We start from the raw sequence: 15,922 nt of genomic DNA, 5'->3' as shown, positions 1-15,922 counted from the left end.
CAATTACCTTCATTAATGGGTTGCTTGTACAATGTATATTGTTGACGTCTTGACCTACTCTACTTGTCCATCTTCCTTCCCATCAATCTGTTCCACCCTCTCCACCGAACTATCACAATCACCCTCCGCCTGCATCCACCTATCACTTTCCCAGCTACCTTCCCCCCAGCCACATCCCCACCCTCTGATTTATCTCTGAGCCCACTTCCCCCATACCCCCCCCCCCCCCCCAACAATTTCCTGACGAAGGGCTTATACCCAAGATGTCGACTCTCCTGCTCCTCGGATTCTGCCTGACCTGCTGTGCTATTCCAGTGCTGCACTTTTCGACTCTGACTCTCCAGCATCTGCAGTTCTCACTTTCTCCAATGTATATTGACAGTCTGTGTTTCAATGCTTCCCTGGATTTCACATTCACTTTGCTTTACCATGTGCATACAAATGTGGAGGTTGGGCCACCTTTTGACTAATCGTGGAATTTGAGTTTTTGAGACATGATTTCTTTTTATTTATCTTGATTAGTTCAATCACTGACACATGTCCAGCTGATCAACTGGAAAAATCTTGTTCCAGGAGGCTGCAGGATTCACCAAAGATTTGCCTTTTATAAAAAGGAGCTGAGCTTGTATCGCTTGTGCAATTGAGAAAGTTGTTCTCCTCTCTGAAGCCACTGGTGTGGACTGATGCCTTAACTCTTTGGAGTTGATCTGTCTCCACCCTCACTGGCCTCACTAGCACTGCTGGTGAATCTTAGCTTCCCTACTTGATTTACTGGACATGATGGGGAAATAGCAGTTTGTGGCCTTGACATCCCTTTTCATCTTTATTGTGTACTGATAGTTTGCCTTCAATGCAATTACATTCATTAATGGGGCTGCTTGTACAATGTATATTGTTGACCTCTTGACCTATCCTACTTGTCCATCTTCCTTCCCATTGATCTGCTCCACCCTCTCCACTGAACTATCACAATAATCCCCCCCCCCCCCCCCCCACCTGCATCCACCTATTGCCTTCCCAGCTACCTCCCCCACTGTCCCTGGGGCACTGCCCAGTATGCTGCTGAAGAGAGTGTAGCTGATGCCAGTGCTGGTGTTATTCTGAGAAAATTCTGAGGAATTATTAACTCTGAAATATTAACTCTGATTTCTCTCCAAAGATGCTGCCAGACCTGCTGAGCTTCTCCAGCAATTTCCATTATTGTCTCCTGTGGTATTCTCTCTGTGCCCCAGTGCAACTGGTCGATTGGCTCTTTTATACTGCATCAAATGTGGACTGTACAGTGGAATATGCTGCTGGCATTCTGTATGGACACTGCCTGCAGAGGAGTGTAACTCTAGGGGAACGAATGGGTGAAGCAATTCACAAAAGGCACAAGGATTCCTCAGGTCAACTCAGGGAACAAAATTAACATTAACCTTAACTGCATTTGTGAGGTCCTCTATTGTCAACAAAATGGCCAGTTCATTTTACTTCTGGAAGACGTCTGATATTCAGACTAGGAAATTATTACAATTTTGAAAGTGAGGAGTTGTCCATTTAAAAAGAGGCTTTTTTCCACCACTACCACACCCCTCCCCCCACCCCCCAGCCCCAGCACTCGTAAAATGGTGAGCCTTTGGGTCTTTCGCTGAAATGATGGTAAAAGCAGAGTCTATAAATATTTCAAAGGGAGAGGAGGATTATTTCTGACGAGGAAGCCGAAGAATGGTGACAGGGGAAAGGGAGTCACAAGCAGATCAGCCTTGATGCTATTAAATTCGAGCCTGGGCTCGAGGGGCTGAATGCTGAATCCCTACTCCATTGTTGGGACATCATAGTGACTGGGGGAATCCTGGTTTCTAACCATGCAGGTTCATTGTAATGTGTGCTCTAAATCTCGTTGTTGGCAGCGAGCCCCGCTTAAACTTGGGAAAATTGCAAAAGATCATTCAGGAAGATTCGAGGTGCGAATTGTGAAGTCAGGTTTTGGCACCGATACACTGCCTGGAATGTTCCCCCAGGCGAGAGAAGTGGTAAATGTAATTATGAAAAGGTGGAAAATGTAACTTCATTATTGCTACCCACGCCAGCGCCATTCACCCCTCAATATTTCTGCATCTTAAGGACTCGGAAAGAAACGTTAGTTTCGATTTTAATCCTGAGGAGTGTCTGGGGGAGCAGGGAACTTTAAAAAGGCGACAGTCAGGATGGGTGATAGAGCTCAAGGTGAGCACCAAGCGGTACCAGGTAAGGGAGACTCCACAAGGAATCATTCACCCGAGCAAACTGCTATTGCCTCTGGGTTGAGTTCCAGTGCTCAGGCTCCCGTTACTTGACTGACTAGATTTTGCAGCCTCGTTAAGATGATGTCCTGGATCAGAGTCGGTCTGCCTCTTGCTCTGTTGTCCCTGTGCTCACAAAGTGCCTGTGGGCAGCACCCAGACCAGCTCTGTATGAGGAGGGGCTTCTGGAAGGATCTGCTGCGGGGATTGGAGAATCTAGTAAGTGATTTCGAGATACAACCGAGCCTTGACTTACAGACCTGTCCTTCCGTTTCATTGTCAAATCAATGATGTGTTATGTCAAACAAGAATTACAGAACTAGGAATTGTCTGAATCTGGAGTTTGGCTGATTTGAGACTGTTGTAACATTAACTTTTTTCTCACTATCTTCTGTGTTTTTTTTGCTTTTCATTTTTTAAAAAGAAAAATGGTTGATTACTAACATAATTCTTTGTTTGAAATCTTCACTTGCTTTTTGAATTATAGAATCCCGTATTTTCACCTGAATGCAGAAGCGAATACGATGAGAATTTGATTTTTCCAACAATTTCGAGACCGGTGAGTCGGAATGAACCATTTCATAGAATCCCTATAGTGTGGAAAGAGGCCGTTTGGCCCATCTAGTCTGCTCTGACCCTCCGAACAACATCCTATCCAGATGCCACCACATACCATATTCCCCGTAGCCCTGCAATTTCCCATGGCTAATCCACCTAGCCCGCACGTCCCTCTACAACATGGGCAATTTAGCATGGCCAATCCACCTAAGCTGTACATCTTTGCCTGTGGGAGGAAGCCAGAGTATGCGGGGAGAATGTGAAATAGACATTAGTGCAAGGGTAGAATTGAGCCCAGGTGCCTGGTGCTGTGAGGCATCATATCTCCCAATCCTTTTCTTTCACACTTGCAATTGTTGCCTTTTCTTGCATTTTCAAGAGTGTCACTTTGCATTTTGTAACAGGAGGAGAGTAACAAGCTGGCACTGGTCATTGAAATCCTAACAAGGATTCAAAGCATCTTCAGTGTGCCCGAGGTGCCTTTGGACAGTCGCAATCTGCTCATGTTCCTCAACAAAATATCGGAAATCCTCTCTCATCTGCAATCCTGCGTAAGAACAGTCTGCTACAGCATCTCAAAGACAGTAATATTGGAGGTTTTAAAATTTCAAGAAATAAGCAAGTTTTCTTTATCATTCTGTGCAGATGAATTCACCGCTAGACACTCATCATCACCAATCAGCAGCACGAGAAAAGTTCCAGAAACTAAAGATATTTTTAAGACAGAAGGTAATGCATATATGATTACTTTAGATTTACGTTACTTACAGTGAGGAAACAGGGCCTTCGGCCCAACAAGTCCACACAGTCCCGTCGAAGCGCAACCCACCCAGACTCATTCCACTACATTTAACCCATTACTTAACACTACGGGCAATTTAGCATGGCCAATTCAACTAACCTGCACATTTTTGGACTATGGGAGGAAACCGGAGCAAACCCACGCAGAATGGGGAGAACGTGCCACCTCCACACAAACAGTTGCCTGAGGCAGGAATTGAACCCGGATCTCTGGCACTGTGAGTGCAGCAGTGCTAACTGCTGTGCCACCGTACCGCCCACATGTACAGTTATCACTTTTAAAACAAAATAATGGTTGATTGTAGAAATCAGAGAAAGATGCTCCTTGTTACCTAGCCAGATTTTCATTGCCCCTGTTTAGGCATCAGTCCTGATATACTCTTCAGTAGGTACATTTTGGGCCTCAATCCCATTGCAGGCATTGAGGATTTCACTTAGAATAACACTGCACTGCTGAACTGAGGGGTCGCAGAAGGGATGTTGAATCTAGACCCTATTTGATATCTCAGGTAGCAGTGAAAGATCATTTGTCAGTATTCTGAAGAAAAGCAGTGGTGCTCTATTAGTATCCGAGCCAATGTTTAACCCTCAAATATATCCCTTAAACAAAAAAATCTCATCCTTGTCACATTATTTGTGAAATTTTGCTTAAATCAGCTGCCATGTTTCACATCCGACAACAGTGATCATCAGTGTTGGCAAAGGAATATGTGATGGACTGTGGGAAATACCAAGGATCAGAGAGACCTTCATGTGCATGTCCACTGATCCCTTAATGTATCAGGTTTAAAATTATTAAGAAGGCCAACTTTATTAGTCAAAGCATGGAGCTTAAAAATAATGGAAGTTATGCTGGAAATGTAAAAATAGTTGGCTATCCGAAATTGTGTATAGTTTAGGAATCCACATTATAGGAGGGTTGTCATTACAGTGGAGAATGTGCAAAGGAGATTTAACAAGACATTATTTATCTCAGTGATTTGGAGATGCTGGTGTTGGATTAAGATGTACGAAGTTAAAAATCACAACACCAGGTTATAGTCCAACAGATTTAATTGGAAGCACTAGCTTTCAGAGTACTGCTCCTTCATCAGGTGGTTGTGGAGTATAAGATTGTAAGACACAGAAATATAAATTCTGTGACTTACAATATTATACTCCACAACCACCTGATGAAGGAGCAGCTCTCTGAAAGCTAGTGCTTCCAATTAAACCTGTTGGACTAGAACAACCCCTTTGTCTTTTGCACTGGGGCTCTACACCATCCACACTATTTTGACTCTTGCTCCTCTGTCAAAAGTTTAAAGAAAAACTATTTTCCTGAGCTTCTCAGTTCTGAAGAGGATTCATAACAGACTCAAAATATTAACTCTGGTTCTCTCCACAGATGTAGCCACTTGCCAAGTTTCTCCAGCATTTTCTCTATTTGCTTTCTATTTCCAGCAACAGCAGTATTTCGCATTTATCAGATTTGCTTTTTGCTCATTTAATTTGGTTTATCACTCGTTTACAATCTATTATTCAATTTTAATGATGTATAGTTGATAATGTTAATAACTACTAAATAGTATGTGCCAGAATCATTCAACTCAAAGTTAATAAAAACTCCATGAAAATTGCATACTAAAACAAATCTTTCCTCCACAGGGAAACAGTGGTTGTGCCTGGGAGGTTGTCCATGCAGTAATCAGAACAATTCTTCAAGAGGCTGCAATAAACCATGCAAGAAAATGAAAAGCAATAGTTGATATTATCAATATAAGAGAGAAACGTCTGCCTTATATTTTATGTATATTCTTGTTCTTTTCCCTCCCAACCCAACATTCTTAGATTTTTAAAAAATATAAAGCAGTTAAACAACTAAACTGATTTTGTAATGCATGTTCTGTATGTTAATCTGAATTATATTATTTATTTCAGAATTGTACTAAAAATAAAGTCTTTTAAACTTTTACCTGACATTTTTGCATATGTTTCTTTTGAAAATGTGACTTTTTCTTGGTTATGTCTAATATAGACCAACTCTTGCAATACATCTCACTAGTTGTTGATTAGAAAAATAGGTTTTATAAAAAATAAATCAATCTGTTCAGTGGCATTACTACACTGGAGCAGGTGGGACTTGAATCCAGGTCTCCCAGTTCAGGACTGAGTTGTCTAACTCTGCACCATAACAGGGTCCCCAGTTATTGATGTTTGACATTTGTCTTCAACGAAAAACACAGATATATCTCTTTGGTTAATGATCAATTCATTGAGGGGGTTGTGATATTTCTTACTCTTGTATTGCCAATAGCTGCAGGAAACTATATTTTTCATAAATTTCATTCAGTTATGTATTGAGGATATTGACCATGGATCTCCAATAATACAGGAATTAAAACAATGTTTATTACATTGGTATTACTGTATTTACAAAGCATAAACTAATAGTTTTGTAGTGAAATTAAATCTGTAATTTTAATTCTTTTGTTGCTGTTTAATTCGCAAATGTTTTGTATACCCTTCTAGAATAATCTAGAGAATATGATACTAGGGGATAGAGGAGCATTTGTGCCATGGCTAACAAGGAAAATTCTTAGATCTTGGTGCAATGTTTTCTTACCAGACAAACCTACCAGGAGAGGCTGAGAAATTCTATCAGTTATGGTGTGGTGGGACCAGGACAGCTGAACTTATAATGTAGACTCCTATCAAACTTCACAAACTACAGAATGACATATCAGTGGCAAATCACCTCAAATTTCAATCACCCAATTACTGACACAATTTTTAATGTTTTATCACTGAGTTGGTGCCGCCCGTCAATTTCCCTGACTCCAAACCTTAGCCCTTTTGGCTTTGTTTGAGGTGAACTAACCTACTGCTGAGATTGCATCCCACTTTGCTTCATAAATTGCACTCTCATATCTCATCACCATCACAAGTACAGCCATCTAGTTCTCTGGAGGGAAAGAAAAACTATTGTCCATAGGACATCCATTGCACAAACTGTATGGAGCCACTTGCAGCAACCCTTGAGGGCTGCCTGCTTCCACTGGGATAACACAGAAAGGTTCACCTTCAATATAATTAGGCTATGAGCACCAAAAGCAGCTGTTTCTTAACTCTTACCAAATCCACACCCACAACATGATCAATTATGTCATTACATTCTGATTGGCCTAGGTTAGACAAAGTTTATTGCTAAAGAAAAAACAGTTCTGAAGTAGGGCCACCCGACCTGAAAGGTTAATTCTGATTTCTCTCCACAGATACTGCCACACTGGTTGAGCTTTTCCAACAATTTCTGTTTTTGTTTAAAGCTTATTGCTAATTGGTATAAGAAACTTATGAGCAATCTCTAACTGACTTTTAAGGCTGACTGACATTGTTGCCTCACACTATCCTCTGACTGGTTCCTTCAGTTTTAATTATCAATGAGCCCATTTTGTTCACTGTGGTCTGGTTACTGGCTCTAAATAACTTTTAGATAGTTGAAATCTTCTTTCTCTCTGTCTTTGAGAAAAAGTATGCAGTCAGAAACCAGTAGTTGATATCTTTATGTTCATGTCTCAATTCTTGCATAACTGTTGTAAGTGCCATGAAATCATAAACCTTATTATCACAGCCCATTTGCTTTTCCTAGAATCATTTGTAAAATTATGCTATTTTTCCTTTATAGTGTTCAAATGTCTGGAAAGAATTTCTCTTTTTTTTGATAAATGATAATATAACAAGCTGTTTATAACCTCAAAACTATATAAAATTGATATAGAATTCACATTATACTAATCTAAACAGATTATTATGCAGGGTATTTAAAAAGAGTGAAATAGTGAAATATTCTTTACTACATAGTCTTGAGTGCGAAAGTGTAAAGGATTATACAGTTACAAAATGTAAACATATTGTTACAAAATTAACTTTTAATGTAAGTTACATTATGTCAAAAGATTCTTCACTGCTAAAACAAATAAAAATAACACTAATACAGTGGCGCAGTTGTGGTTATGATTTCTTGGTAAGGGCTAACAAGCTGGGAGGAGACCAACATGCCTTATTCAACCTGGGAAGTCTGGGTATTAACCAGAAACAAGCAAAAGAGAGTACCCGGAACTTGGAACTGTAACTGTAAAACATCAGGGTATTGTCTTTAATCTGTTTGCAGTTCCATGGGGTATTTTTCTTTGTCAAGCTAAGTTACATGAAAGTACTAATATCTACATTGGTTACAATTTAAGTGAATAATTTTGCTTTTATTCATGTGCAGGATGTGGATGTTGCTAGCTGTGACAGCATTTATCACCTCTATCTTGTGTCCTTGAGAAGGTTGTGAGCTGTCTGCTTTAGCCACAGCAGTCCATTTGTTGTAGGTAGACCCGTTACATTGCCAGGGAGTTTACCTCAGGGACACTGAAGGAATGCTGATTTAGTTCCAAGTCAGATGGTGAGTGTCCTGGAAGGGAAGTTGCAGGTGATGGTGTCTCCCTCTATCTGCTGCAATTGACCTTCTAAATGGAGGTATTCATGCACTTGGAATGTATTTTTGAAGGAGTTTTGGTGAATTTCTGCATTACATCTTGAAGGTAGGGTACGCTGCTGACACTGAGCATCAGTGGTGGAAAAAGTGCTTGTTTGTGGAGTTGGTTCCAACCAAGCAGACTGCTTTAGTTGGACTATATCAAGCTTCTTGAGTATTAAGCTGCAGTAATCCAAGCCAATGAGGAGTATTTCATCATAATACTGACTTGTACCTTGTAGGTGGTGGACAAGTTTTGGAAAGTCAGGTGAGTTACTTGCTGCAAGCTTCATAGCTTGTGACCTGCTCTTGTAGCCACAGTATTTATATGATGAGTCTAATTCAGTTTCTGGTCAATGCTAATGCTAATGCCCAGGATGGTGATAATAGTGTATTCACTGATGGTGATGCTTTTGAATGTCAAGGTAGAGATGCTAGACTCTGTCTTGTTGAAACGGTCATTGCTTGGCATCTTTGTAACAAGAATGTTATTTCCCACTTGTCAGACCACCCTTGCTGCAGGTGGGCAAGGACTGTTTCAGTATCTGAGTAGTCATGAATGGTGCTGAACATTGTTTGCTGATGATTGTACATCACCACTTCTGACCTTTATGGTGAAAGGAAAGTCATTTATAATGCTGCTGAAGTTGATTTGGCTAAGGACATTATCTTGAGGAACTCATGCAGATAAGTCCTGGAGTTGAGATGACTGACCTTTAACCAACAGAACTATCTTTCCTTGTGCCAACTCTGACTCATAGAAATGAATAAGCATAGAAAATAGGAGCATGAAGAGGCCATTTGGCCCTGCAAGCCTGTTCCACCACTCCTTTTAATCATGGCTGATCATTCAACTTAATAATCTGTTCGCACTTTCCTCCATATCCTTTAATCCATTATGTGCTGTATCCAACTCCTCCTTGAAATTGTACAATGCTTTGGCCATGACTGTTTTCCATGGTAGCAAATTGCACAGGCTCACCACTCTCTGACTGAAAAAATTAATCCTCAGTTCAGTCCTAAATGGTCCACCCCATGTTCTGACTGTGACCCTGTTTCTGGACTTGCCCATCATTGGGAATATCCTTTCTGCATCTACCTGCCCAGATCTCTTGGTATTTTATAGGTTTCTGTGAGATTCCCCATTCATTCTTCTGAACTCTAAGAAATATCATGCTAATTGATTCGATCTCTTTTCATACATCAGTCCTGCCATCCCAGTAATCAGTCTGGTAAACCTTTGCTGCACTCTAGTTATAGAAAGCACAAGATGGGTGCTTCAGAACCTCAGATAAGAAGATCAAACTGCATACAATATTTCAGGTGCAGTTTCACCAGTCCTGTATATACTTGCAACTGAACATTGCTCCTGTTTCTGAATCCTCTCACTTTGAAGGCCAATATACCATTTGCCTTCTTAAATGCCTGTTGCGTGTACATACTTATCTTGAGTGATTGGTGTATGAGAGCATCTATGTCTTGCTGCACATTCCCCTCTCTCAGTATATAGCCATTCTGATAATATTCTGCCTTCCAGTTTATGCTTCCAAAGTGGATAACCTCACATTTATACACCAGTCCAAAGATGTGCAGGTCCAGTGAATTGGCCATGCTAAATTGCCCATAGTGTTTAGGTGCATTAATCAGAGGGAAATGGTCTGGGTGGGTTACTCTTCAGAGGGTCGGTGTGGGCTTGTTGGGCTGAAGGGCCTGTTTCCAAACTGTAGGGAATCGAATCTAATCTTATTATACTGCATGTGCCATGCATTTGGCCCACTCATTCAACTTGCATAATTAACACTGAAGCTACACTGTAACCTCCTCACTGCTCATCCTCTCACCCATCTTGTGTCACTGACAGTTTCAGAGATATTAAAACCATATTCACTGGCATCTCCTCCTCTGTTCTATGAGTCACATCCACAGTCATGGACTGATGCATTTGTTGCAGGCTAATTGGTGAGGATGAACTCATGGATGTTTTTTTCCCTTACCGCATGCTGCAGACCCAGGCATTTTGTATTGCAATGGAATGCCTGTGTGTTTTTTTAGGTGTTGTTGTTTGTTTGTTTGTTTGTTTGTTTGTTTTAATTATTATTATTATATTTGCTGCCTTTTTAAGAATTACAAACTTGTCGTTGCAGGCTTTCACCTGTAGATGGTGGTCAGAGAATCAAAGAATCACAGAAGTGTTACATTCAGAAGGAGACACATCATGTCTACCCTAATAACGGATCAATGTCATGTGACCTTTTTATCATTTTCATGGAAATATTGATGTAAAATAAATGAAAGCAACCATCATTTGGACACTTGTTAATCTAGAAGAATGCTTTATTTTAGTGTTTTCTTAGTTTTAATTTCTTTGAGCAGCCCTTTTGGGACTACTTCTTTGTGGAGCTGTCCTTTTGATACCACTTAAAATTACTCTTTCTTTCCAATCTGGTCATAAATAGCCTTTCATGTTTGCTTTGCTTTTGAGAGAGAGAGGCACAGTGATTATTGTGTTTCAGTACAATTTTGTAGCCTATAGTTTAACTGTAGCACTTTTGATCCTTATTTGTAGGTCTGCATCTGACAGATTCATGGATAACAATTAGGAAATAAAGGAGTTCACACCGCCATCATGTTGTTGGTACCCATTCAGCCTTTAGCATCCACTTATGCAACTAATTAGCTGTCACAACTAGCCCACTTACTGTCACCATGATGTTTTTTCAGGTTTGCTGCATGAAAGTGCACAAAATATGTACTGTAGAACTCTTGTGTCAGATGTTTTAAAGTTTATTGACAATACTAATGATTTATGAAGTTACAATATTACAGATTTGTACATTTAGTTTGAGTGCTGCATTTACTGATGTTACTGTGCTTTCTATGCATTTAACTGGCCAATTATGCTGATTCCATTGCACCCAGATAGTGACTGAAGGTAAGTGGATGCCTTTATTTGATTTGATTTATTATTGCCACATGTACCAAGACATTGTCAAAACTATTGTTTTGCATGCTATCCAGGCAAACCATACCTTATATAAGAACATCAGAGTAATAGAACTAAATGCAGAATATACTGTTACAGCTACAGAGAAGGTGCAGCTTTAATATGAGATCCATTTAAAAGTCTGCTAATAGCAGGGAAGAAATTGTCCTTGAAACTGGTTGGTATGTGTTTTCAAATTTTTGTATCTTCTGCCCAATGGAAGAGTGTGGAAGAGAGTATAGCTCACGTTTGTGATTATGTTGGCTGTTTTCCCAAGGCAGCAGGAAGAGGCAATGGAAGGAAGGCTGGTTTGTGTGATGGAATAGGATGCAATCACAACTCTCTGTAATTTCTTGTGGTCGTGGGCAGAGCAGTTGCTATACCAAGCTGTGATGCATCTGGATAGAATGCTTTCTATGGTGCATCTATAAACATTGGTAAGAGTCATTGTGGACATGCCAGATTTCCTTAGCCTTCTGAGGAAGTAGAGATATTAGTGTGCTTTCTTCGTAGCATCAATATAGAATAGTCATACATAGTATTGCTCTGTAACTGTCTTAAAAGTACAGATAGAAGATTGGCTTGCAAGCAGGAAGTCAAGAGTATGAATGTGGCAGAGGTCAATAGTTTCTGGGGGACCTTGCGGGTGGTGGTGTTCCCATGCATCTGCGGTGCTTGTCCTTCTAGGTTGAAAGGATTGTGCATTTGGAAGATGCTGCCTAAGGATCTGTGGTGAATTTCTGCATTGCAACTTGTAGATGGTGCACATTGCTGTTACTGAGCATTTGTGGTAGAGAGAGTAGATACTTGTGGATGTGATGAGAATCAAGTGGGCTGCTTCAGCCTGGATTGTATTAAGTTTCTTTAGTGTTGTTGGAGCTGGACCCATCTAGGCAAATGGGAGTTATTCCATCATGATATTTGCCTTGTAGATGATGGACAGATTTGAGGAGTCAGGAGGTGGGTTCCTTGCCACTGAACTGCACTTGTAGCCACTGTGTTTATGTGACAGGTTCAGTTGAATTTCTCATCATGAATAACCCCAAGTATGCAGATATTGTGGATTCTGGTCAATGGCAACACCATTGAGTGTCAAAGGGCAATACTTAGTTTGTTTCTTATTAGGGATGCTCATTGCTTGGCATCCGTTTGGTGTGAATGTCACTTTCCATTTGTTAGCTCAAGTCTGAATATTGTCCAGATCTTGTCACATTTGAATATGGACTGCTTCTGTATTTGAGCAATTACAAATGATGATAAATATTGTGCAATCGTCGGCAAACATCCCCATTTCTGACCTTATGGTGGCGGGGAGGAGCTCCTGAAGCAGCTGAAGATAGTTGGACCTAGGATACTACCTTTATCTCCTACAGAGATGTCCTAAAGTTGAGATGACTGACCTGCAACAACCACAACCAGCTTCCTATGTGCCAGGTATGATTCTAACCAGCAGAGAGTTTGCCCCCAGCACTCATTGATTCCAAGGTCTCCTTGAAACTACACTCAGTCGAATACATCCACTTGGCACTTCTGGCTGAAGACTAATGCAAATGCTTCATCCTTGTCTTTTTCACTGATATGTTGGGCTTTGCCATCATTTGAGGATGGAGATATTTATGGAATTGTCTCCTCCAGTGAGTTGTTTAATTGTCCACCACCATTTATGACTGGATGTGTCAGGACTGCAGAGCTTATATCTAATCCGCTCACTGTGGATTCATTAGCTCTGTCTATCACTTGCTTATTTATCCTGTTTTGATTTGCAAGTATTTCTGTTTGATCACTTCGCCAGGTTGAAACCTCATTTCTACGTGTACCTGATGCTGCTCCTGGCGTGCCTCCTGCACTCTCAATTGAATCAGGATTGATCCTTTGGCTTGATGGTAACGGTTGAGTGAAGTTACAGGTGTGCTGGAGTGCAGTTCTGCTGCAGTGATAGGTCGAACCTCCATGTTTGTTCCTGATGGAAACAACAATGTACAAGCATTGTTTTTAGACTTGTATTAATACCTTGTTTTTAAACAGATTTTACTCGTTCCTCTGTTGGTAAATCGACCTGGAAGAAATATGAGACGGCTGTCAGCCCGCGTGACTCAGAGGTGCCATCATTAGTGCTGCCATTCTCAAAAATTAATTGTGGCTGATTGAGATAGTCTCCCAGAGTCAGGATGGACAGGAAACCAGATGAAAAACCATCCTGTAAGTACACTAGTGTTGGTGTCCTGCGAAAAGTGTGGTAGCCACATTAGAATTAAGGCATCCGCTTCAATACAAACCGATGGGCGGCATGGTGGCACAGTGGTTAGCGCTGCTGCCTCACAGCGCTAGTGACCCGGGTTCAATTCCCACCTCAGGCGACTGACTGTGTAAAGTTTGCACATTCTCCCCGTGTCTGCGTGGGTTTCCTCCAGGTGCTCCGGTTTCCTCCCACAGTCCAAAGATGTGCAGGTCAGGTGAATTGGCCATGCTAAATTGCCCGTAGTGTTAGATAAGGGGTATGGGTGGGTTGCGCTTCGGCGGGGTGGTGTGGACTTGTTGGGCCGAAGGGCCTGTTTCCAGACTGTAAGTAATCTAATCTAATCTAATCTCTAAGGAGATTTCCACCCCTAATTCTTGAATGCAGGTTTTATATAGCCGCTCCATGTCCTTCAACACATTACTACCTAAGACGTGATAAAGAGTGCTAACCTGAGGGGGCGCCCGCTGACTGGACCACTCTCCCCTCCATGTCTGAATTTTTTTTTTAAGATTACTTAGTGTGGGAACAGGCCCTTCAGCCCAACAAGTCCACCCAGACCCATTCCCCTACATTTACCCGTTCACCAGACACTACGGGCAATTTAGCATGGCCAATTCAACTAACTTGCATATTTTTGGACAGTGGGAGGAAACCGGAGCACCGGAGGAAGCCCATGCAGACACGAGGAGAATGTGCAAATTCCACACACAGTTGCCTGAGGTGGGAATTGAACCCAGGTCCCTGATGCTGTGAGGCAGCAGTGCTAACCACTGTGCCACCGTGCCGCCCATTACGGATTTTGTAAGGATTGACCATCAATGGTTTTTTTTTTTTGCACGAAGTCTCTAACTTGGAAGTAACGAAAGAGATCCTTCCAAGGTAGCTCAAACCTCTGACTCAGCTGTTCGAAGGACACCATGACCTCCCCATCGAATAGATCTCCAAATCAGGAGATTCCTCTGGACTCCCAAAACTTAAAGCCAGAGTCCATTGAACCCGGCTGGAATCCCGACATTCCCACTATCGGAATGAAGGGGGAGGGTTTTTGTAAATTGCCCTCTCCTTGCCGCATCATTCTCCATGCTTTAACTGTGTTTAGGACAATCGGGTTTTTACAACAATCCATAACAATTCTCATCTTGTCCATAAACAACAACTTAATGAGAGGGAATTTTGTCTGGGAGGCCTCAATGTCTAACCAAATTGATCCTGACAGGCCCATTCAGCCACATAAGTTAACAAGAAACTCAGCTGGTACTTCCTAAAGTCTGGAAATTCTAGATACCCCCCGATTTCTTTTGAAAGCTGCAGTTTATCCAGCTTAATAAGAGGCCGTTGATGATGCCAAATAAAAGATCCAAGCCAGCTGTAAACCCTTGGCAGCATCAAGGGAGCATTCTCATGGGTTATAATAAGTGAGGAAGAACATTCATCTTAACCAAAGCTATTCTGTTCAACCAAGATATCGGAAGATCTTCCCAGTGCTGAAGGTCTTGCCTAATTTTCTCTAACAGCTGCACATAATTGGCTTTATATAATTGATCAAAAACTGAGGTAATAAAAGTGCAGAAAAACTCTGTGACCCCGAAAGGGGTTCTATCCCCAAAGTTGGACATGCTGGTAAGATCAACTAGGTGAAAGTGAGGACTGCAGATGCTGGAGATCAGAGTCTAGATTAGAGTGGTGCTGGAAAAGCACAGCAGGTCAGGAGCATCAGAGGAGCAGGAAGCTCCAAGGAACCAGAGTGAGTTCAAAAAAGCTGTGGGGACAAAAAATGTGTTAATTCTGGTGTGGCACTTGTGGATTAGAATGAAAGGTGAAACTCCTGCCGTTAGGGTAAGACATCTCCATACATCCATCAATCCCAATTCCTGGTAAAAACAATGACTGCAGATGCTGGAAACCAGATTCTGGATAAGTGGTGCTGGAAGAGCACAGCAGTTCAGGCAGCATCCAAGGAGCAGCAAAATCAACGTTTTGGGCAAAAGCCCTTCATCAGGAATAAAGGCAGAGAGCCTGAAGCGTGGAGAGATAAGCTGGAGGAGGGTGGGGGTGGGGAGAAAGTAGCATAGAGTACAATAGGAGAGTGGGGAAGGGGATGAAGGTGATAGCTCAGGGAGGAGAGGGTGGAGTGGATAGGTGGAAAAGGAGATAGGCAGGCAGGAGAGTCCGGACAAGTCATGGGGACAGTGCTGAGCTGGAAGTTTGGAATGAGGGTGAGGTGGGGGAATGGGAAATGAGGAAACTGTTGAAGTCCACATTGATGCCCTGGGGTTGAAGTGTTCTGAGGCGGAAGATTAGGCGTTCTTCCTCCAGGCGTCTGGTGGTGAGGGAGCGGCGGTGAAGGAGGCCCAGGACCTCCATGTTCTCGGCAGAGTGGGAGAGGGAGTTGAAGTGTTGGGCCACGGGGCGGTGTGGTTGATTATGTGGGTGTCCCGGAGATATTCCCTAAAGCTCTCTGCTAGGAGGTGCCCAGTCTCCCCAATGTAGAGGAGACCGCATCGGGAGCAAATGATATTGGTGGATGTGCAGGTAAAACTTTGATGGATGTGGAAGGCTCCTTTAGGGCCTTGGAT

General features: G+C 41.9%; 1 protein-coding gene across 1 annotated transcript; it reads left to right on the top strand.

The window, feature by feature from the left end:
* Nucleotides 1-2,240: 2,240 nt before the first annotated feature.
* LOC122550331 (interferon upsilon-like) lies at nucleotides 2,241-5,566 on the top strand. The gene is made up of 5 exons (XM_043691057.2): nucleotides 2,241-2,483; nucleotides 2,752-2,823; nucleotides 3,227-3,373; nucleotides 3,468-3,551; nucleotides 5,271-5,566. Exons 1-5 carry the CDS (start codon nucleotides 2,346-2,348, stop codon nucleotides 5,355-5,357), a joined length of 528 nt encoding a protein of 175 aa, XP_043546992.2. The 5' UTR covers nucleotides 2,241-2,345; the 3' UTR covers nucleotides 5,358-5,566.
* The last annotated feature ends 10,356 nt before the right edge of the window (nucleotides 5,567-15,922 follow it).

The sequence above is a fragment of the Chiloscyllium plagiosum genome, unplaced genomic scaffold (assembly GCF_037043375.1).
Source record: "Chiloscyllium plagiosum isolate Xiang-an unplaced genomic scaffold, Cpla_swu_hap1 HiC_scaffold_5, whole genome shotgun sequence".
In the NCBI taxonomy this organism is placed as follows: Eukaryota; Metazoa; Chordata; class Chondrichthyes; order Orectolobiformes; family Hemiscylliidae; genus Chiloscyllium; species Chiloscyllium plagiosum.
This window is presented reverse-complemented; position numbering and strand designations above follow the sequence as displayed.